A 23,994-nucleotide genomic window follows, 5' to 3' on the forward strand; every position below is an offset into this window, starting at 1 on the left:
AAATTGTTCTGGAACCATATTGTGCTGGCTTACCATTGTTGTAGACTGAATACAGATAAAACTCAAGTGAGAAATGTAGAACAAAATTAAATCAAACATATACTAATATTCACTTCATGTCCAGTGCATAAAGCAGGACACTGTGCACTCTCTTCAAAGCAATTTATTATAGTCAAGAGGTATTCACGGAGTCAAAAATCGAATATGGTTGAGGAAGATAAGATAAATGGGTTGAGGAAGATAAGATAGATTGGTTGAGGAAGATAAGATAAATGGGTTGAGGAAGATAAGATAAATGGGTTGACCCTGTGCCACTGCAGGCTTAACGAGGACAGAAATGTTAAGGGGAGGAACACAATTGCCAGTGTCTGGTCTTGAATAAAGACTCATGATGAACCAGAGTTCAGTTCTTAGAAAGGGGTGTCAGTTGCGCCCGCTAGAAAGGTGGGCACACTCGGGTTTCTCTAAATTTCTAGCCTTAAGTAAATTGCAACCCCCATAGTTACGTTCTAAATATGAGAATCGATGGGATGTTTTAAAGAGTTCCTTTGAGGTCCGCTAGAAGGCAGGGGAAGGCCTACCAAAACACACACTTTGTTTAAAATTTGAGACCTCTCACAGGAAACATTTTTCCAGGTAAACATAAGGCAGAAGGGGACATTGTATTATTTGCTAAAACAACTAAATATCAGCTTTGACTAAAACTAGGCAGTCAGGGCCACTGGAATCATGCAGAAGGGGGGGGGGGGGCAAAAGATGTGGCAGCGTTGAGTAAAGTATGTGTCAAGAAAAGGCAAATTATGCAGTATTATGCAGCACATTTTGGGATAGCACTACTTCATTATTCAGTCATTTTAATCTTGGTAACACTGTCTGGGCATTAGCTGCACCTCGTTAGCACCAGTTTGACAACCAAATATAGCAATAAGCTAAATAAAGGTGACAAGTCAACTTTGTAAAGGGCCTTCAACTGCCTGGCAACACCTCAGTGCATTTTTAACAACTTTTGAAATGTATGAGCTAGAAACACATTTTTTGTTCTAAAAACTGCAGATTATGTGGCAGATGATGGTTATGTGGCAAATGTGGAAAATCTACAGTTATGAGAAAATCGCTGTGGCCGCATAACCACATAATGCTAGTGGCCCTGCTCTCAGTAAAAGCAGAACACAGAAGTACCTATTTATCCGTGTCACTCACCAGACACTTGCTAAGTTTCTCTATAAGATCAAAAGACGATGTGGCTGTACACTGTCATGGTGAAGGGGAAGCGCATAGAATCCGGAGTTCAACCACCGTTTTGTGAAGGTGATCACACTTACCAATTCTACACTGTACAAACTCTCTAAGGTAGAGAACACATATGTAACCTGCTACTCAAAACATATCACATGATTTCAAAATTCTTGTTCTAGTTCAGAAGTGCCTCTATAGGACGGCACCCACCTATCCAAAGATTCTCAGTGCTAAGCCTTGCGTGCCAGAATCACATTTGCCTTCAGCTTCTTAAAAAAAGCTCTTTGTTGTCCTTAAGGAAAAGGCCAAAGGATTGGCTGTTGCACTAAATCCTGTTCAATCAGGGCTATATATAAAGTAATTATTTGAATCTCATTACAGAGTAATCATTAAAAGCAGGGGTCTTCAAACTGGCCAGGCTCTGACCAAAAGAAGCATTTCACAGATAACAGTGTTTTGTTTTATGAAGAAACATGTTATTGCATTTTTTAAATGGCAACAGTACTTAACTGCAATGTTTAAATACATCTAGACATATTTAAACATTGCCATGTTTATAAAATATTTGAGAAAAATTCTGAAGGGGGGCCCAATGATTTTTATTTTTCAACTGGGGGGGGGGGGGGGGGGGGGGGGCCGGCATTAAAAAGTTTGGAGACCACTGCTATAAAGTGTGCTGTACGATAAAAAATGTGAAAAATTACTTGGGTGGTAACAGATTATATTTCTGCTTTATGTAGATGATATGTTTGAGATAACAGTAATGAAATTGAACAAGAATGGTGTTTTCACAACTAAGCCCTTTTGTCACAGTGCTCACTTTTCTAAGTGGAATCTAAAATAATTCTAGGATGGGACACTTGGGGGTCACACATCGGAATGTGTGATAAATGAAGTTTCTAAAATAGCCCTATTAATTGCTAAATTGAATATTGACTGCTCCACGTATCGGCAGTTAAGGTTGTCATAGTGGGAGCAGGATAAGGTGCTTAAAATGAGGATTCTGCTCAGATTCGTACAGGGGCTCATAGTTCTCCCATTGCCCTGGTTAGAAAAAGATGTTGCCCAAGTTTAAAAAGGCTTTGTGCCTAGACTGTTCAACATCTGGGCAGGCCCTGAGGAAGCAAAAAAATACGGTCAGCAGCGCAACAGCGGTTTAAAATTTTAAGGGAACAGACTAAGGAGTAATAATCAGAAAATAATATTCTGACTTTTCAAATATGATTTTATGGCAAGGCCTAGATGATAGTACTATGCAAACAGCTTTATTTGCCACTACACACAGCAGCCACTTTAAAAGTTCCGCAAAATTCAAAGAACATAAGAAGTCCTCCAAACCCAGCCATCTTCCTGTTTTGCTTTCTGTCACTGCAGAATGAGTACAATAGGTATGTGTTGTTTTTGTACTAACAGTGGGTTGATTTTGAAATTCTGAACGTCATTTGAAGCGGCTGGTAGAATTTTTTTTTTTTTTTTTTTTTTTAAATATTAGCATTATGATACATTTTGCTATTTTTCTCACGGAAAGTTAATATTTCTCTTGTAACCGTTAATATTAGAAGTCAATGAAAGCCTTGCATGAGACTTAGTGATGTGTTTTAGATCTGTAGCAGTTCGGTTTATTTGAATGTTATCTCAGTGATTTGCTGAGAGTTTATGATATAACCTTGTAACATGACATTTGAAAGGGCTTACTGTGGGTTTCTTGAGACCATGTGGGGTTCATTAGTGTTTCGTGCAGAGGAAGCTCTGGTTTGCCTTCTGTGAGTCGCAGGATTTCTTGCTCGTGCAGGTCACGGATCAGGAATGAAAGTGAATTGCGCAAAGCATGATCATTAAAAGAGAAATGACCTCTAGGCTCCCGTAGGCGTATGCGTTATGTCATACATTGACAGCCATTTTGTAAGATTGGGGCAAACGTTTGTCGGTACGGGCAGGCATTGTTTGACAGTTTGGGATTGCGCAACTGTGACACTACCCATGTTGTTTTCACCTCAAGTGAGGAGGACCATCAAAGGAGCGGCTTAAATTAAGATTTTGGGGTTTTGAGGTTAATTAAGATATCATTTAAAGATCCATGAGGAAAGAGGACAGTGTTCCCAAGACTAGGTGATGGAGGACAAAATTAACACAGTAATTAAGAAAATGTCATCAGAGATTAGTAGTGGGATAGTTGGGGTTAATGTTGGTGTCAAAAAGCTTGGACTCAGAGATGAGCATTTTCAGTCAACTAATGCACATAGGAAATGAGCACTGGCAATACTAATAGGTTTCGCCTGTGGGCAAGTGAAGGAAGTTGGCTCTGTATGCACTATTTCAAAGTAAGGAATAGTATGCACAGAGTCCAAGGGTTCCCCTTATAGGTAAGATAGTGGCAAAAAGAGAGAATACTAATGCTCTATTTTGTGGTAGTGTGGTCGAGCAGTAGGCTTTTCAAAGGAGTAGTGTTAAGCATTTGTTGTACACACACAGGCAATAAATGAGGAACACACACTCAGAGACAATTCCAGGCCAATAGGTTTTTGTATAGAAAAATATATTTTCTTAGTTTATTTTAAGAACCACAGGTTCAAATTTCACATGTAATACTTCAAATGAAAGGTATTGCAGGTAGGTACTTTAGGAACTTTGAATAATCAAAATAGCATATACAGTCTTCACATATAGCTATTTTAAAACTAGACAGTGCAATTTTCACAGTTCCTGGGGGGAGTAAGAGTTAGTTAGTTTTTGCAGGTAAGTAAACCACCTAAGGGGTTCAAGTTTGGGTCCAAGGTAGCCCACCGTTGGGGGTTCAGAGCAACCCCAAAGTTACCACACCAGCAGCTCAGGGCCGGTCAGGTGCAGAGTTCAAAGTGGTGCCCAAAACGCATAGGCTTCAATGGAGAAGGGGGTGCCCCAGTTCCAGTCTGCCAGCAGGTAAGTACCCGCGTCTTCGGAGGGCAGACCAGGGGGGTTTTGTAGGGCACCGGGGGGGACACAAGTTAGCACAGAAAGTACACCCTCAGCAGCACGGGGGCGGCCGGGTGCAGTGTGCAAACACACGTCGGGTTTTCAATTGGAATCAATGGGAGACCAAGGGGTCTCTTCAGCGATGCAGGGAGGCAAGGGGGGGGCTCCTCGGGGTAGCCACCACCTGGGCAAGGGAGAGGGCCTCCTGGGGGTCACTCCTGCACTGGAGTTCCGATCCTTCAGGTCCTGGGGGCTGCGGGTGCAGAGTCTTTTCCAGGCGCCGGGATCTGGGAGTCAGGCAGTCGCGGTCAGGGGGAGCCTCGGGATTCCCTCTGCAGGCGTCGCTGTGGGGGCTCAGGGGGGCAACTCTGGCTACTCACAGTCTCGTAGTCGCCGGGGAGTCCTCCCTGAAGTGTTGGTTCTCCACAAGTCGAGCCGGGGGCGTCGGGTGCAGATTAGCAAGTCTCACGCTTCCGGCGGGAAACGCAGTTGTCTTGAAGTTGCTTCTTTGGAAACAAAGTTGCAGTCTTGGGTGAACAGAGCAGCTGTCCTCTGGAGTTTCTTGGTCCTTCTAGAGCAGGGCAGTCCTCTGAGGATTCAGAGGTCGCTGGTCCTGGGGAAAGCGTCGCTGGAGCAGTGTCTTTAGAAGTGGGGAGACAGGCCGGTAGAGCTGGGGCCAAAGCAGTTGGTGTCTCCGTCTTCTCTGCAGGGTTTTTCAGCTCAGCAGTCCTCTTCTTCTTAGGTTGCAGGAATCTGAGTTCCTAGGTTCAGGGGAGCCCTTAAATACTAACTTTAAGGGCGTGTTTAGGTCTGGGGGGTTAGTAGCCAATGGCTACTAGCCCTGAGGGTGGGTACACCCTCTTTGTGCCTCCTCCCAAGGGGAGGGGGTCACATTCCTATCCCTATTGGGGGAATCCTCCATCTGCAAGATGGAGGATTTCTAAAAGTTAGAGTCACCTCAGCTCAGGACACCTTAGGGGCTGTCCTGACTGGCCAGTGACTCCTCCTTGTTATTCTCATTATTTCCTCCGGCCTTGCCGACAAAAGTGGGGCCGTGGCCGGAGGGGGCGGGCAACTCCACTAGCTGGAGTGCCCTGTGGTGCAGTAACAAAGGGGGTGAGCCTTTGAGGCTCACCGCCAGGTGTTACAGCTCCTGCAAGGGGGAAGTGATAAGCATCTCCACCCAGTGCAGGCTTTGTTACTAGCCACAGAGTGACAAAGGTACTCTCCCCATGTGGCCAGCAACATGTCTAGAGTGTGGCAGGCTGCTAAAACCAGTCAGCCTACACAGGTAGTTGGTTAAGGTTTCAGGGGGCATCTCTAAGGTGCCCTTTGGGGTGTATGTTACAATAAAATGTACACTGGCATCAGTGTGCATTTATTGTGCTGAGAAGTTTGATACCAAACTTCCCAGTTTTCAGTGTAGCCATTATGGTGCTGTGGAGTTCGTGTTTGACAGACTCCCAGACCATATACTCTTATGGCTACCCTGCACTTACAATGTCTAAGGTTTGGCTTAGACACTGTAGGGGCACAGTGCTCATGCACTGGTGCCCTCACCTATGGTATAGTGCACCCTGCCTTAGGGCTGTAAGGCCTGCTAGAGGGGTGACTTATCTATACTGCATAGGCAGTGTGAGGCTGGCATGGCACCCTGAGGGGAGTGCCATGTCGACTTACTCGTTTTGTCCTCACCAGCACACACAAGCTAGCAAGCAGTGTGTCTGTGCTGAGTAAGGGGTCCCCAGGGTGGCATAAGATATGATGCAGCCCTTAGAGACCTTCCCTGGCATCAGGGCCTTTGGTACCAGGGGTACCAGTTACAAGGGGCTTACCTGGATGCCAGGGTGTACCAATTGTGAAAACAAAAGTACAGGTTAGGGAAAGAACACTGGTGCTGGGGCCTGGTTAGCAGGCCTCAGCACACTTTCAAATCAAAACATAGCATCAGCAAAGGCAAAAAGTCAGGGGGTAACCATGCCAAGGAGGCATTTCCTTACAGCAAGCTTTTATCTTTGGCAATGGAGTGGGGTGGTGAAGGGAGGGCAGGTGGTTTGAGGACTATATGATATACAAGTCGAGATGCAGGTAGGGGAAGGAGGCAGAGTATTGTTTCAGGTTGAAAAAACAGTGCCAGGTCCTTGCATCAGTGCATGGTCTTGGGTTGCCAATGCACGAATAATGAAAAAAATCTGGTGGTTCTCTTTTTTCCAAGATACAGAGAGTGAAATATAAAATAATGGCAGAGATGCATTTTGCCAGTGGAAACATAAATGCAAAGATAGGGTGTTGATTGTCCAAGTCCCCCTTGCTGCTAAATTCTATCAGTATCCTTGCCAGTAGCACAGTACTGTAAGCACAATGAAACCACACAGCAGTACTGCCTGACCACCAGTCAGATATCTACTCGCATTACTCTGAAGACCATACCTAAAGGAGCTTTGTATCGACTATGTATACAATGCAGCACCCATGTACCTGGTGTGGATGGATTTCCTATCCAAGGGAATGGCTAGAAAAGAACACATCACAACCGAGACCTCACAAATCATTTGACCAGATATGCACAATCATTGAGAATCAAAGGTCAGGCTGCCTCCACTATTGACCAGATCCTGTGCAAAAAGTAGTACGTCTTTGAGTGGCCAGACAGTATCCAATCAGATAACATTGCTGGTTTTGAAGTCAACACGTTTAAACATGTCCTAAAACAGGTAGAAATAAGAGTGCATATAACTCCCTACTAATATATTGGGAACTTTGTAGACTAAAAAGAAATAAAGATGGAATTAGAATGCTGCTACTCTATTCCATTTGGACAAGAACAAATCAACAAGATACAGTTGATACGACCATGTATAAAAGACACCAGTTCACCTGTGCACTGGAAGCAATACTGAGGAAGTCTAACCAGAAGCATTTTCAAACTCCAGTTGGAATCAGTTCCAAAATTAGGCATGAAACGCAAGCAAGGATATGCATCAATGACCCTTCCAAAATGTCCTTCTACTCAGAACAAGGAAGGAAAACAAACAAGATGGCTGTGCCAGTGGTGGTGCAGTCTTCTTAGACATTTTCAAAGCTCTGCTCGCAGTGCCATGACATGAATGATGAAGACAAATTGGTATTCACCACCTGAACAGGGTGGTTCGCAGACTTCCTCACACGCCCCATGGTGTTCACATGGGGCACTGTACTTAACGCTGCCGTCTGTCATAGTATTGCATTTCAGAGACGCAGTAAGAATGAGACAAACAGCATGAGCAAAAGACTCAGAAAGGCAACAGAGAGAAACATAAAAGGGAAAGAAACCGCGAAAAAAAGAAAACAATTAGAAAGATGGTAAAGCAGTAAACAGGAGTAAACAGAAATGAAGACATAGTGCAAGAAGTGCAGAGAAAGAAACAAAGGAGAGGAATAGAGTCAAAGAAAGTACAGAATGAAGACACACACACACACACACACACACACACACAGACACACAGACACAGACACTCACACTCTGCACATGCATAAACCGTAAACAAACAAGATGGCTGTGCCGCTGGTTTTGCAGTCTTCTTGGTGGGTGTTTCATGTCTAGTTACCAGGTAGGAGCCGCTCCTGGGGCAATTCCAGTACTGCTGCAGGAACTCAGCTGCTAGATTTCCCCAATCAGCAACCATCTTCTCCACTCTTAATTGAGGATGCGCTCATATACATCTGTTTATTGAGCATCTAAATGCACAGATGAGTGGTTCGGATTTATTTTATGTATAGGTTTTGTGCTGCTATTATAGGAAAGAAAGATCTTTCATGGCTAATACATTGCCCATGGAATCTGAAGGAACTAAAAGTAAATCACTTTTGGGCTCTGGTTTAAGTTAGAGACCGGGAAACCATGCAGTTTTGTTGGATTGAATCAAGAATGCAATAGAGTCCTAGATCCTTCATGGTCGTGAATATTCGGATATAACATCCCTTCCTGGGTTAGTTCTGACAGGAAGGAGAAGTTCACCATGTGGTAAAATGAGGTTAAGGACAAATATTAAGGGAACCTTAAAAACAAGCACTAAGAGCCTGATTACGATCGTGACAGAAGGGATTACTCCGTCACAAACATGAGAGATATCCCACCCACCGTATTACAAGTTCCATAGGATATAATGGCACTTGTAATACAGCGGGCGGGATATCTGTCACGTTTGTGATGGAGTAATCCCCTCTGCCAAGGTCGTAACCAGGCCCTTAGTGATGAATGCATTTGAACAAATGCCAGAAATATGACAGAAATAATGATGTGAGAACCTACAAGAAGACTTCAATCTACTATGCGGAAAAGTAGGGCTTTCTCCTTCAGCTAAGAGCATTGGACCTTTTGCACAAAGCTGAATGGTGGAGAAAGTGGGTAACAGCGGGGTGTATTTATCCAAATACTCAAGTTGCCTACAGTCGAGCATGTATGAATATTTACAGGAGAGGTGTGGATGACAGCAGTTTATCACTAGATAATATTGGATGCAAAAATACTGTAAACCATATTTTTTGGCTGGTGTAAGATATAACAGGTTGTATGCCTTCTAAAGCGGTACAATGAAAAATCATTCATAGAATTTGTTCAAATCATATTTCTTAGTTTGAGAAGTGTAACCTCTATTCATCTCTATTTATTTTATCATAATACATATATAAAAAATTATGACATGACTGGTGCACAGAAAGGACCCTACGAGGCACTAAATGAAAAAGGCTATTTCTGTTTATCTGAAATAATGTGTGTAGCTAAATGCTTAGAATGTAAGAATTTTGGGCCTTATTTAGTGTTTGCCAGACAGGGTACTCCGTCACAAACGTGGTGGATGTTCTTTGGGCCCTATTACAAATGCATCACAATCAATGGCACTTGCAATATGGCGAATAGCCAAAGTAATGGACCCAATGTGTTTCCAAGTGGATCCTGTGCTGCTATCTTTACTCACCCTGGGCCCCAATCGGCCCCCTGCTGGACCAAAGAGGAAGTAGGACTTTCGACACAGCTTCTCCACGCTGCCCATCCCTGGCTTACACGGTATCTCCTTAGTTCATAACCGCTGCTCTATAAACTCCTCCTGTGTGGTTTTTATAGGTGAAGCTCGAGAAACCTCTTAAATATACGAAATCTAAAACTAGAGGTGCTCGCGATTCTTGTTTTAGAGAAAAACATGCTAAGAGACAGTACAGAGCACGTCTCGCTCTCTAATTAGAGGACTCTGAGGCAAACGTTATGGAGTCGCATCTCTGTTCTCCAGAGGCAGTCTTTGCAAACTGCGGATTTGCCACTTATTATGCACCGGGGAACCTGCTGAACTGAGGCTTGGAAAGTACGTGAGCTTCACGTGGCCTGATCCACAGCAAGCCTGCAGACAGCCTAAAGCCAGTAAGAAAAGAGACCAAGTGTTGCTCCCAACAGATCACTGTCGATGCAGCTGGCGTACAAAGGGAGGCAGGAGGGTTATAATCAGATGAAATATTATTTGAAACACACAACGTAAGAAGTTATAAATCAGGGGAAGGCGCTTCCCTCTAGAACCCCTACCTCCTGCTCCTCTTGCTACTTTCATACTTTGTCATACCAAAGCAGCAATAGCTTAAAGGGGCCTTAAGGTGATCGATGTTACAACATCTCAAGACCTAAAGAGACATCATGGAACAAAGGAACACACTAGAATGCTTATTGTTGGTAATTATTAGTGACACGGAAACAGATAAAGACAGCTGGCTATTGGTTTTCAATGAATGGTTGTTTCAAAGGTGGAAACACATTTCTTGAGCGACACACTGAACCAATGAAATGAGTTGGCCTGCGTCGCTGCAGGATACAATCTGGGTAGGCAGCAGCTTAGCGCATCATTCCCGTGCCAGGCTACACACTTTTCTTCCCCTGATTTGACCCGCCTATGGGGCTTAGAGGCAGGAGCTGACATCCAAGGAGGCAGGCTACACCCCCACCCATTCCCCCAACCTCTGGTTAAGTCACTTCAGGAGCAGGGCTGGGATCTTTCAGACCATGTTACCATGTTGAAGGCACACTGATGGCTGGGAAGAAGGTAAAAAAGAAGTACCTCAGAAGTCCGTGGCATTTAGAAGAACACTGGGGCCAGCCACTGATTGCCAACCGTAAGGAGTACTTCATCAACGCTCCACAGAACAGCCGAAAGAGAAGAGAATTACAACCTGATGACGTGAGGATTCCTTACGACCAATGAGAAGCAAGGAAAGGAGAGTGACCAAAGAAGCCAGCCAATGGTAAGTAATGGGTAGGCTGTGGGTGGATTGTAAGCCTGTGGGTGGGCTGCAAGTCCCTTTTCAGCTTCCCCCCACCCCCCAAAGACAAAAGATTTCGCCACAGCGCAAGCGTGGTACAGAAAAAAAGGGGGTAAGGTAACCGTAAAAAAGAAAAATGTGGGTTTGTATTTTGTTCAAGCCAGGAAAAGTAGTCTGAGGAGACAGCACATGGTTATGGCCATTGCACAGGTCAAGATAGTGCCAAAGCACACAATGAGGTGCAAACATACCGCGGTTCAGTGTGATGAATCCTCTGGTCTTGCAGAGGTGGAGAGAAGTAGTTCATCTAATTTTGAGTAAACACAATGGTTTTGGGCACGCAAACCTCAGTCTAATCCTAAAATCTTTAGGAATCTGCCGCCTCAGCCAAACTCTACATATTCTGGTACGTGACTGGAAGGCGTCTGGTCTGGAGAATGAGGGTGTTTAATCATCAAAATATCAAATTATTATGCCCCAGGGAATCACTTAAAATATCGAGGGCCATATTTATACTTTTTGATGCAAAACTGCGCTAACGCAGTTTTGCGTCAAAAAAATTAGCGCTGGCTAACGCCATTCTGAAGCACCATGCGGGCGCCGTATTTATTCAATGACGTTAGCCGGCTTTAGCCGCCGGCGCTGCCTGGTGTGCGTGAAAAAGCTGACGTACACCAGGCAGCGCCGGCGTAGGGGAATATGGAGCTTGGGTGCCAAAAAATGGGGCAAGTCAGGCTGAGGCAAAAATATCGCCTCAACCCGATTTGCACCATTTTTTTCGACTCCCAACCCCCATTGAAATGACTCCTGTCTTAGCAAAGACAGGAGTCATGCCCCCTTGCCCAATGGCCATGCCCAGGGGACTTCTGTCCCCTGGGCATGGTCATTGGGCATAGTGGCATGTAGGGGGGCACAAATCAGGCCCCCCTATGCCACAAAAAAATTTAAAAAAAATACTTACCTGAACTTACCTTAATGTCCCTGGGATGGGTCCCTCAATCCTTGGGTGTCCTCCTGGGGTGGGCAAGGGTGGCAGGGGGTGTCCCTGGGGGCATGGGAGGGCACCTCTGGGCTCCTTCCGAGCCCACAGGTCCCTTCACGCCTGCCTTGTCCAGGCGCTAAAAAACGGCGCAAAAGCGGCTGGACGTCATTTTTTTTGTCCCGCCCACTCCCGGGCGTGATTTTTGCCCGGGAGTGTAAATACGGCGCACATGCCTCGGAGTCAATTTTTTAGACGGGAACGCCTACCTTGCATATCATTAACGCAAAGTAGGTGTCCACGCTAAAAAGTGACGCAAACTCCATGGACTTTGGCGCTAGACGCGTCTAACGCCAAAGTATAAATATGGAGTTAGTTTTGCGTCGGAATTGCGTCAAAAAAAACGACGCAATTCCGGCGCAAAAAGAGTATAAATAGGCCCCCTAGATTCTTCTCTTTTCTCTCTTTCTTAACACATTTCTATGACATATTCAAGGCATCTCCATCATCTGAATCACCATTTGGTACATTTTTTACATTGACAGATAAATATATATTAATGAATTGAAAGAAAATCGACAGCCCAGATGTCACTCTTCATAAAAGCATCCACGTGATCAGAATTGGTTTGTCTATGCTCAATCGACTGAGCCAGGATGGTAAACAATTCAAAGGTTTTTATTATAATAACTCACTCAACCCACATGAAAATGTATTGTTAAAATGTGTTACATTTGGTGCGACCCCCCAGTCCTGAAAGGACTGAAAAGGAAAATTGGTACATTTAGTAAATGTATTGGCATTCACAATAATTGGCCAACCAGAGTTATAAGCTTTGCTAGAAGCAAGCTTTGAACATAGCTATGAACCTCAATGTAAAACTTCCTTTTTATATGCCTAGTATATTTCACTACACCAGAGCCTGGCTTAGTGCTACATTTCATACTGGGTCTTAATAAAGAGACCAAAAGGTTAGTGCATAGTCCAACAATGAGGTAGGTGTTATTAAGTGTGGTGCAGTGTGTTCAGCTAGGACTTTGCAAGCTCAAAGTGGAGGTTATAACAATGGAATGAAAGTGCAAAACATGACGTGTGTCTTGGAATGCTCTCAGTTTTACGTGCGCAAGACAACAAAAGAAGCAGGGCTGGTTTGAGCATTTTTGCCGGAGTGGCTTCTGGTTTCACAGTCTGGCCCTGGCCTGCAGAAATATGATAACATTGCTCTTATCTTGATGAACTCTGATCTACCTGCATCATCTCTATAACCAGCTGCATTATAGCAAAGACCTCACGATCGACACCCTCACCTCTCTGGAGGGAAAGCTCAACACTGTGATGGCTTTAGGCACCCCTACCAAGACATTATCAGGGAGGACCAGAGTGACAAAAAAACATGAGGCATAGGGACTTCTCGGTCTTTGCACACAGGATATGGAACAAAATCACTGCATCAATCAGTATGCACCAATTTAGTAAAGAGCAGCAGAAGCACCTTTTTTAAAGAAGACTATATCATGACGAAGTGAACAGCCCATTTCCACTCCCACAACCCAGCTACACCTCCAATTACTCGTCGACTGTATCTTTGCCTCTCATCTTGCACAGGGCACCGCTGTCTTTTGGCAAGGTACTTACACAGAACACTGCAAGCAATATTTAAAATATAGCAGGATACCCAAAAAATTATTAGGTTTAGTGAAAGTGTTTTCAAATTACATGCAACATGACAACATTGTACATAATTTGTCTGAAAACATGTACATTAAAAAACAAAAGAACACTTTACAGTTACTTTTCCAAGTAAAAAGATATTAAGTAGGACTGAATGTATAAATGGAGGTGATTAAAATATTATCATGACGTTTTGTTGTGATTTCACCAAATGCTGATGACAGGTATCATTTGCGCGCTTTTCCATTCAAACCCTTGTCACAGACAGCCTATGTGGCCAAACATACATCCTAAACGGAGGCGACGAGGGCTAGTGAGTACAGGACAAGGGGTTTCATTGAGAACATTTGCACTAGGCCACACTCTGTACATTAAGAAACCACCTGATGGTCAGGGAATCATATTCCCAGAAGAATTCCCCAAACAATTAAAGTGTAAAATGTGAGCTCTTGTACTGGTAGCAGGAGTCATAAACCTACCCGCTTAGCGGCAGAACACCCACCTGTGAGAAAAAAAGATTCCCCTGCGGAGAAAGTGATGAGGTCTTTGTCCAGTAACTTTCTCAATTCGATCCACCAACTCCTTGTCAATTTTACTGCTCCCAAATCTAACTGAAAAAAATGAATGCAGTTATTGGAATAATTATTCTTAAAGTGTTCGCTCTTGGTTTAATATGATCAGTATGGAGAAGTAGGACAAGCAACACCAAGGTGAAGTTTGACTTCAGGTTTATTAGTAGCAGCCTGCCGGAGTGTGAGCCTCTCTTGCAGCCAGGAACCTACTGACTTAGCATGGAACCCTCAGCTCAGAAATAAACAACAGACCATCAGGAAAGGAGAGATTCTATATCGTGCCTTACAGGCATAACAAATATCATTACAATACTCAATGTGATAAACCAACGATACTACAATCCAACAGATGCTCCTGGCAGTAATCTGCAGCCATGCCCAACAATTACTTTCTTCGCTGTTTATTTTCATCATTGTTTATTTTATGATTATGGTCTAAACTTACTGTGTGCGCCTTCCGTTTCATGGAAGGAGAAATTTACTATAGAAATGTACCCATCCTGTGATCATCACTTTCAGTAGCATCTTCTTATAAAGGTGAACACGAATGCTTTATCAAGTTTTCAATGGTTACTCAAAAATAAACTAAGCTTCAAAGTCTTCCCTAAAGGTGTCATATTTTGAGGCAGAGAATTTTGAAACGAGATTAAAGGTGAAACATAGCCTTTCCTAAATGAGTATTTCAATCCAAACTAACAATGCTCCACACTTCACATCAAAGGCTGAAAACGCCTGGAAGACAGCATTGTGCATGTTTTTAAACAAAGATCATAGGATGTTTCTGAATTTAAATATTTTTGTAAGGCGCCCTACTGTCAAAGGCCAAAGAATAATCCTTGCATTAACTCTTGCACTGTCAGACCATCAAGCGACCCTAGTATTTTGTTCCTTGCATCACAGAGTTCCAGAAAGGGAAACTGGATTGTGGCAGGTTTGAAAGCTGTGAAATCAAATGATTCTCTCAAGTCACAGGCCTTTACCCATGAATCTCTTGGAGAGGTGTTTTGGCCAATCAACTTGTGAGCACACATGCAAAAAAAAAAAACACACACATTAAATCAAAATGGCTTCAGACATTTTAAGGCTTCAAATAATAATAAGAAAATATACCTATAAGTTTGTCATAGTCTACACCTTTGGCGCTGCCCGTCTGCACTGTCCATGGATCCACAAAGTCTTCTCCGTCATCTGTGACGGGGCCATTGGTACCAGAAGGTGCCAAGTCTACAGGTGGTGACCCAGGTTTGTAATCCTGACCAGTGGCCTGTTTATAATCTAGTTTCAAGGCCAATAGTTGCTTGACTGCTTCTTCAACTTCCTCCTGAACAAAGAAAAATAACAGGCGAATTAAAGTCAAATTTCATACCATGCTGCCAGAAGAGGGATAAAAGAAAAAAGCAACCTTGATCATGGTACTTTTATTTTACTCACAGGCACAACAGCAATCTGTTTGCAGGTGAAGTCCAGCCAACCTATTCTGCTAGTTACCCTCGCACCTAGAGTCTCTGTGGCCCTTTTGTACCAGGGAATCTTTCAAATAAATATACAGTAAAAAACGAAAATGTGTTCCCTTGCATTATTGCTACATTTGGTCACAATTCCTGCATTTTTGGAAGTTTTCAAAGAGAGCAGCAGTTGTCTTGGTGTACTAAAAGGCCTAACAGCATTGTTTAGCCTGGGCAGGTGTGCTGCCAAACTACTTGTGCAGCACAGATCCTGCTACTGCCTGCTCAGTGGCGACACACCTGTTGCACTGAAAGATCACTGCCAATGTGGCTGTGATTCTTCAATGAAAGTGAATCCGCTTATATGGCAGGAGGACTTTCAGAGAAAATGTTGTGTGGGCCACCATGTCATGGCAGTCCCCTCGGCATTGATTTGTGTTTTTGGACACAAACTGCAGCACAAGTATGTATGCAAATCATACAATAAATATTCCCCAGAAACACCCAGAACGCAATGGGCACTTACATTTTTCTACTGTTGGTGACTGCCAGGGGTTACGTTTTTCCAGGAATTACATATATTTCTACAATGAGAAACATATTATTCTGCACTTCATCAATGTTAATGGTGCTTTTGCTACACACAAAATGTACTTGTGGTCTTGTCTTCCAAAGGGAAAGGAAAGAAATACCCGTCTCCTAAACGAAATACTTGGACGAAAAGATGAGGATCACTGGTGTCTCAGCCAGTCGACTGTTCCTCCCTTGGAGTCACTCTGGGCTCAAGTGATGCAGGTCCAGTCCTTCTCACCCAGTCAAGGGAACAGCAGGCAGCAGGGAAGAAGAGCAAGGCAGTAGTCCAGCAGAGTGGTAATCAATTAGCAGCACATCAGTCTTTCTTCCTGGCAGAGTAGTCACAGGCCCAGAAGTGTACTGAGTGGGCGGTGTCAGAGAACCAGTATTTATCCCCAGTTTGGCCTTTGAAGAGGGGAAGACTTCACAGACAGACCTTTGAAGTGCAGAGGTCCTGCCCTTCCTGCCCTGGCTTCAGACTCACTAAAAGGGGTTGTGCTGCCCTTTGTGTGGGGACAAGTCACACCTAAGCTCCCATTGTGTGTGGCTGTCCAGGGGGAATACACGAAGTCCAGCTGTCACCCATCCCAAACAAGTGATCAGAGACAGGTTGTAGGCACCAAATGGCTAAAGTGAGAAAATGTCAACTTTCTAATGATCTTTTCAGAATTACAATTTAAAATCTGACTTCACCATAAGTTGTGATTTTAAATTGTGATTCCAGAGTCACGAAACTCTAAAAACGTATCTCTTCTAGATTATGAATTACACTTATAAGATGTAATAAGGTAATCCCAATGTTGTCGTAGGGGCATGACAGGCATAGCAGTAGTGAAAGACAACTTTGGGGGTTGTTTACTACCAGGGCATTTAAAAAATAAAAGTTCACGTCCTGCATTTTACATACATTGCACCCTGCCCTCTGGGTTGTCAGGGCCTACCCTAGGGGTGACATATGTATACAAATGTAAGGTGTGGGCCAGGCAAAAGGGCTATTTTGTCAGGTCGACATGGCAGTGTAAAACTGCACAAACAGGCTCCGCAATGGCAAGCCTGAAATATGGTTAGACGCTATCTTAAGTGGGTGGCACAAACAGTGTTGTAGGCCCTTAAGTAGCACTTAATTTACAGGCTCTGGGACATGTAGTGCACTTTACTAGAGACTTATATGTAAAATATGCCAATTGGGTATAAGCCAATGTTACCATGTTTTAAGGGGTGAGTACAAGCTCTTTAACACTCGTAAGCAAATACACAGAGTTCTGAGGCCAGGAAAAACGAAGCCAGACAAAAATAAGAGTAAGGCAAAAGGTTTGGGGATGACCCTGCAGAAAAGGGCCATGATCAACAGGATATACTGGCAAAGGTAGGGTCTGTGGAGCGGATACCTATGGTGATGTTACTCAAAAGACAATACTGAGAGTAGACAAGGAACACCACCTGGGCTATATTCTGTCCCACAAACCCGATTGATCAAACAGGAACATGCAAGGCAGAAACTTAAAGTGTGTAGAACTAAATAAACAGTCACGATAGACAAGGAGGAGTGCTCAACAAGAAAGAAGGGAAATCAGACGGCACACTTGGGAGAAAGCAAGTAATAAACCACACAAGGGAAATGTAAGTTACGACAGCAGGAACAGGGATGTAGCAAAAAAGAAACTAGGCTAAAGGTAAGTGGAAAGAAATGCAGGGACTAGGAAAAAAGGTAACTCCAGAAAGAGAGAAAGGGCAAAGATCAATAATGCACTAAAATAGTGCTTGCTCAAGAATCAGGGAGTAAGGCAGCACGGCAGGCAATGCTTGTTCAAGGAATAAGAGAACACTGTGGCTCAGGAATCAAGAAAGCACTGCAGACACTGCTAGATTAATGAACAAGGAATATCTAAAGTTCAGGAACTAAGGAAACAAGGAGTCAGGTCACTGAAGCTGTATTCCTATTTGACTAAGCGGCACTGAAGGTAACTGGGGCTTAAAAGAGCTCACTATAATCACATGCATCAGGTGTGCACAGGCTAGCACCTGCCAGCCACAGGTGTGCTTAACTCCTCCACCATCCTTGGCAGATGGGGGTGAAGAAGAAGCAGTGAGCAGGGAATTATAGGTACTGGAGTTTTCAGCATAAGCAGACTGGCTTCCACAAAACCAGGCAGGGATTGGGAATGAATTTAAATTTCGGAATAGCATTCAAGAGCCTGGCAATCAGAATGTGGGTATAGTAGAAGGTCCGAACTTTATTTGAAACTCGGAAAGTCCCATAAATAGGCCCCCTGGTGGTGAGCAGGAGAGTGCGGGGAGCAAATCATTACATATTGATTTTTTAAAAGGATCTAAGTTGTAAAATGTTAAGTCTTTCACTGACAGTTCAAGTCTGTTGCATTCAGCATCATTCCTAAAAGGCCAGAGCTGAGTCAAAGGTCCCCTCTAGGCCACCATGCGTGCTGCCCATCTGCAACAAGATAACGGATTCTTCATTCAGTTCTTTCTAGTCTTGTATGTGTGTCTAAGTGTATTTTTTGTTTTAGACATCTGTTATTTGGTGGCTTACATGCACCAGTGTTAAGTGGAGTGAGTAACATATCCAAGGTCTAGACTGAACTGTAGAGGGGAGTGGTATATGTTACAATTTTTCAGAATATCACAGTGAGATCATTAAATAGTAGTGGCACCTGAATTAAGAAATAATTGATGCAGGAAGGAGTGCCATGTGCACAGGAAAGCAAAGTATCATTTATCCACTGGGTGTAGGATGCACCATATGTCAAGCACATCAGAGTATTTCAGCTGGCCTTGCAGTATAGCCCTGTTATTTTAGCCATTGCTTCTTGGAGTCACGTGGATTTGTTCATTACTGAATCTGGATTCATTCAGGTCAACACATATTAAAAGGTTATTCAAGTCAATGCAAGTAGTCTAGAGAATTAAGAAACAAAGGATAATTTTTGTCCATAGGGAACGAATACTATCCCTATTTCCAATATACTTATTAATGCGGTTATTTTTTTGCAAATGCCTACCCTGTTCTTCCGGGTCAAACAAAGTCTTGAGGGATTGTGCGGTTTGGGATTTTCTAATGAGAATGTCTCCTCTGCATTTCTTATAGTACTTGATGGAACTGTCGGATGAAAACTGTGCCTATTACTGTGCTCACCCCATTGCTTAGGTTTTAAAGGCTTATTCCCAGACAGATACCTCCCTTGTAGTAGTGCCATAGCTGATCTTTCAGTTTTGAGGAACTGGATTGATTTCTATTCAGGTAATGAGGCATCCCACTGAAGTTCAGCGATGTTATCATTAGCACTTTACGTATATGTCAAAGTCATGGTTGAAAACATGATCTGTGTTACCCACTGGTGAGTCCTAATGTCATCTAATTAGGATGGTCTAAGTGCAGGAAGTCAGGGGAAGAGAGGTCAGCAAGACAGCTAATATGAGTTGTGAGTGAGTAATGAATACCAGGCAAGTGGACTGTGCATATCCACATAAGTAATGGGAGTGCATAGAAAATCAGATTTTCCTAGGAGGTGGAGGGTGGAGATTTGCGGTGTACTAAGTTTGGGGGCACTTGGGTGGGCTGGGGAGTGGGGGGTTGAGATAGGCCTTATGTTGAACTCAGAGACCATTTGGCTACAGGATCTACTTCATCCTTTTACTACTTTAGACTGAAAGTCTCAGAGCTCTGAAATAGGTCAGCACCACCGAGAACATAAAACAATTTAGTGGTTAATTGGAAAAGGAGGTGGATAGGGTACCCATCTGACAGTGCTAAACAATGAGAAATGCCAAGTTGCAAAATATATCATGCATGCAGGCTTGTTTCACTATTTTCTACATTAATGAAATGGAAATAACTATGTTAAATCTGCTTCTGTAATAAAAATAATACCATTGACAGAAGTAAAGACAATACCATTGACAGGAGGGATAATCTAGAAATGGCACAGGGTGCTGAGAATGTAAGTAGGCAGTCAAAGGACAGTTTTTTTTTCTTCAGTCAATGATAGATTGAAGAACAAGTGCGCAGTGATACTAAACAGAATTGAAGAGGCTATTATTATTCAACCTTAGGCTCCTATGTGATTGCTAGACAGGGGCTTCTGAAGATTAGAGACATATTTATGGGTATATATGTGAACTGACACGTGTCTTGACCTGTAAAGTGGTTATTGGTGTCCTCTGTGTTAGAGGCTTTTCAGTGTGGATCTCAATTTGTTTCGTTCTTAAGTTAGCAATAGTTTACTGCAAGCCATCGCTGCCCGATTACCTGGGAGTTATCCCAGAAGGTGCATATGTGCCTTTAGAGGTGCTGGGTTTCCATTGTTTAGGAGGGTGTATGCTTGTTCTGAGACTGGCATTTGGGAAATCTTAACTTAGCTGGATGAGGAGTCAAGTGAACTCTGAAAATCCTGCAGGTTGTCTGATTCAAAATAGTCTGTAATTTCATCACCCACAGTGACCATGGTTGCCGGGCCCAAGAAGCAATACTACTGCGGTGCAGTTTTATTTTTTATATTTACTGACGCTGGAGTCTGAAGTGTAATTAGCTGACACAGATGTGCTAGTCGACAAGGAAGAATGAATTTTTCTTTGCTCTGGCAGCCTAGATGATGGCTGTAGAATGTTGATCAGGTCGGAAGCAGACTATGGTGGGGCATCAACGGTTAACAAAGATTAGTTGTTCTCTACGGAATTCTAGTGGTTCATTAAAATGTATTCCAACTAACTGAAGTATTAAGTCAGTTAGGAAGACCATTGTCTTTTTTTTCCTGGGATGGCATAAAAGTGTACATTATGGAGTCCAGAACAATCCTCCAGGTCTGTCTTTTCTTGCACTAGTTGTCAATTGTCACTATCCTGCCAAGGAATGAATCCAGAGTTTTTCTCTACAACTACTGGGCTTTTCTCTGTCAAGCCTAAGCTTTTCTGAAAAAGTCACTGTCAAATCTCATGAATCACATATTCAACAAAATATGAAGCGGTGTGTGGGATTAGCTGAACGCCTTGGACATATTGTTTGGGGTCAAGGACAACAAGTTTTCATATTTATTTTGTTCTTGAGACAAGTAACTGCAATCCCTTTCAGCATACACCGTTTGGCTGCCAGTTTACAAGGAAGTGAACTGTCTGCAGTTGAGGTAATATTTAATATTTGTGTCCATAGGTTAATGCTGTTCGAATTTGCATTTATGGTTCATTAATGCAAAGCATTTATTATTAGGTGAGCACTCTAAATAAATGTTGTAAGCTCACACTGCACTACAGACTGTGGTTCCAGTAAAAAAAAAAAAAAAAAAAAATGTGTACACACACGTTTGAAAAGTTTAACAATATGAGGCTACATATAATGCTCCCAGAATGCTCTCTGATTATACGTAAATGATTGCAGAAGCCTGTGAGCAAGATTATTATTCTTTGATTTCAAAATACAATTTTCAGAAAAAAATACAAGTAGGTAAAAAACGTTTTGCTAAATTACTGTGAAATTGTAGAAACTATTTGTTTGAAGCATCATTTAGTAAAATGTGCTGATGAATGCTAGTATTTTTAAAACATATCAATAATGGAAAATTAGTGTGGCCAGTTTCAATAAGATTATGGAAAACATGAAAATAAATAAGCACTGGCAGAGCCAACTGATCTGACATTAGTGGTCAGACTTTTGGTTTTGTAAATGCGTGTCTTGTTTTGACATGGCTTTTGTAAATCTTTATTGTTGTTGGAGCTGCTAGGTCCTCACCCATGTTACAAACCTTGGCAAAAAACACACAAAAAAATCTGGGGCCCTAAAAAATACACATTGCCACAGTAGTTCGTGGCACTTGACAAAACTACTTTGTGTGCCAATATTCTCCTTGTGGAACGGCAGAATGGACTCACGGTAAAGCCAGTCAATGCAAGTATAGAGAGAAATTGAATTTTAATAAAAAAAAATAAAAAAAAGGTCTTGGTTAGCACCAGACCGATTTAGGGGCCCAATTCTTGAATGAATTCACAAAAGTGCACCCATGATACAAGTCTTTGCATTACTGCAAAATTATGGCTTTCATGAATTCACAAGAATTTACATAAGTAGATCAGGAAATCGTATTCTAGAAAATATTTGTGAACTGTATTTTAGCACAAGCAAATATGTGTGTGCAGATTTGTGAAAATCTATGGAGCATTTATTAGTTCACCCTCCCTCCAGCCACTTCACTTTTTCTTTTTTTTTTTTTTTTTTTTTTTTTAAACCACCCCAGGAAGCACTTCTACTTCTGCCCTTGTCAGGAAGAAAACATTTCCAACCTTTCTCATTAAGGGGAAAGCTTAGATAAGAGCTGGTGAAAATCCTTAAAACATGCAAGTTAGTATGCTTGCACAGACTCAAAGGCATTCCAACCCTGGAGCTATGGTTTACTCCTTCCTCCAGCCCCAATGTGTAGATCTGCAGAAAGGTGGCAAAATAGGGAATTGCTAGTTTTCAAACTATACTATAGTATTATCCCTGGCATAATCAGAGAGGCTATCACCAGAACTCTTATTTAGTGAGATTGCTGCCATGATTTGTCGCCGCACTACATGGCACAAAATGGACAAGTAGATTTTTTACAGGACAAGCAGATTTATATAGCCACCTGTCCAATGGACAAGTAGATATTTTCATTAAATCCCACACCCCTGTATGTATCACTCTGGATTCCAGTTATGACAATTCTGCATTAAGAAAGAGTTCTTTCATGACTGATTTCAGGGGTACTTCCAATATTTTTGCTGTATATAATCTCATTGTAGTAAGCCACCAATATTTGTTTAGTTCTCAATCTAGAACTTAGTGAGAGGGTTGGCAAAGAATAATATTTTGGTCAGTCAGCTGTATTCAATAGGTAATAGAAGTGAATATAATATATACTAGAGTTAGAGTAGGTCCGAAAGATCATGTTGGTTCTGTACTTAGCAGTTTAAGATGATCAGATCACAGGTTGCTCAGTCGGCTGAGTGGTGTGTATGTGTTCAGTTGTAAGAAAGCCACTTTTAAGCATTGCAATATATTAGGTTTCATTAATTATTCCATTCAAGAGTCTATGCAAAGTGTGCATCTGCAACGATTGCGATGCGCTACGAACAAGGGGAATGTCTTTTAAAAGTCCCATACATAGTTCCAGTAGTATGGTGATGCCCCTTCGCACAGTCTCCCGGGTGGACTGACGCATTTGTAAAAGGCAGATTCAAGCGTGGTGCAACAAAAAAAGAGTAAACTTTACACACAGCCACAGCTTCAGAGGCAGAGGAGCTTCGGCGCTATAGAGAAGGCACCATCAAGAGGTGCACTTTCTAGGTAGGTGTTTTTACCCCAAGACAGAGAAGTGGTTGGTCTAAAGTAGGTGTCCGGGGTTCCTACCTTCTTAAGGGGTATGTGACTAGAGGAATTATCTTGCAGGTTGTGCAGTCTATTTCTATGTCTCCAATATAGGGCCAGTGGGGAAGGCGGGCAGTCTCCCACCCCAACTTTCCTTCATGGGCAGTGAATCTGTTGGAATTAAAGTCTGATTTCGGTATTTTAAGAAGAGAGGTGCTCACGCAGGATTCTCAGAAAATTACTACACAATACTGGGTGTCTCAACCAGCAATCAAAATTCTTGGATCATCACAAACAGGGCATGACTCTCAATGTTAGGTTGCCAACAAACAGCTTTTGAGAGCAACACATTAGTGCCAGACTCCCATTGCGCAGCTGGGGTTAGCAAACGGTCATCTCTGGAATTCAACTCCACCTACCACTTTTGCGAATGCCAAAAAATACGTATGTCACAGCCCCAGTTCAGCTGTAGTTCACAGGTTGCTTTGCTTCTCTCTTGCTTACCTTGACTTCGTACAATGGTCCAGTGATTGCCAGCCCATATTGACTTCTAGCTGAGAAACAGGCCTCCAAACCGATTGCCAAGAACCATTTGTATGATATGGAAGGAGGAGAAGGAAACAATGATTCCAGGGAGTGGGGTTCATACTTTCAACACCTTCAAGAGCATGCCAGTTCCACATTCAAGCAATCCGCTCTAGAAGACTTCAGGCGCCTGCCAGGAGCACTAGTTGGTTTCCAACAAGCCCTGCTCATTAAGATCAATTACCTACAGATCTCTGCCCTAAACATTCTCATCTCACACATATGTGATGACTGATTAGCATGTTAGTATGAAGTAAAACATGACCTTCAAGTAAAAAACAAAATCATAATCCTTCAAAATGGCAGAATATCCTAGGATTTTAATAAATTAATGTGGTCAGCTGGTGTGTAGAAAGATGAATT

General features: G+C 42.8%; 1 protein-coding gene across 2 annotated transcripts in view; it reads right to left on the reverse strand.

The window, feature by feature from the left end:
* The window catches only part of WARS1 (tryptophanyl-tRNA synthetase 1), a 62,856-nt gene that overhangs the window by 27,626 nt on the left and 11,236 nt on the right, over window positions 1-23,994 (reverse strand). For both annotated transcript variants that reach the window (XM_069208334.1, XM_069208335.1), the window contains exons 3-4: window positions 14,803-15,013; window positions 13,623-13,731 (exon numbers count right to left, since the gene is read on the reverse strand). In XM_069208334.1, the coding sequence (XP_069064435.1) occupies window positions 13,623-13,731; window positions 14,803-15,013 (320 nt within the window). The remainder of the gene's footprint in view (window positions 1-13,622; window positions 13,732-14,802; window positions 15,014-23,994) is intronic.

This window comes from Pleurodeles waltl, chromosome 9, assembly GCF_031143425.1.
Source record: "Pleurodeles waltl isolate 20211129_DDA chromosome 9, aPleWal1.hap1.20221129, whole genome shotgun sequence".
Taxonomy (NCBI): Eukaryota; Metazoa; Chordata; class Amphibia; order Caudata; family Salamandridae; genus Pleurodeles; species Pleurodeles waltl.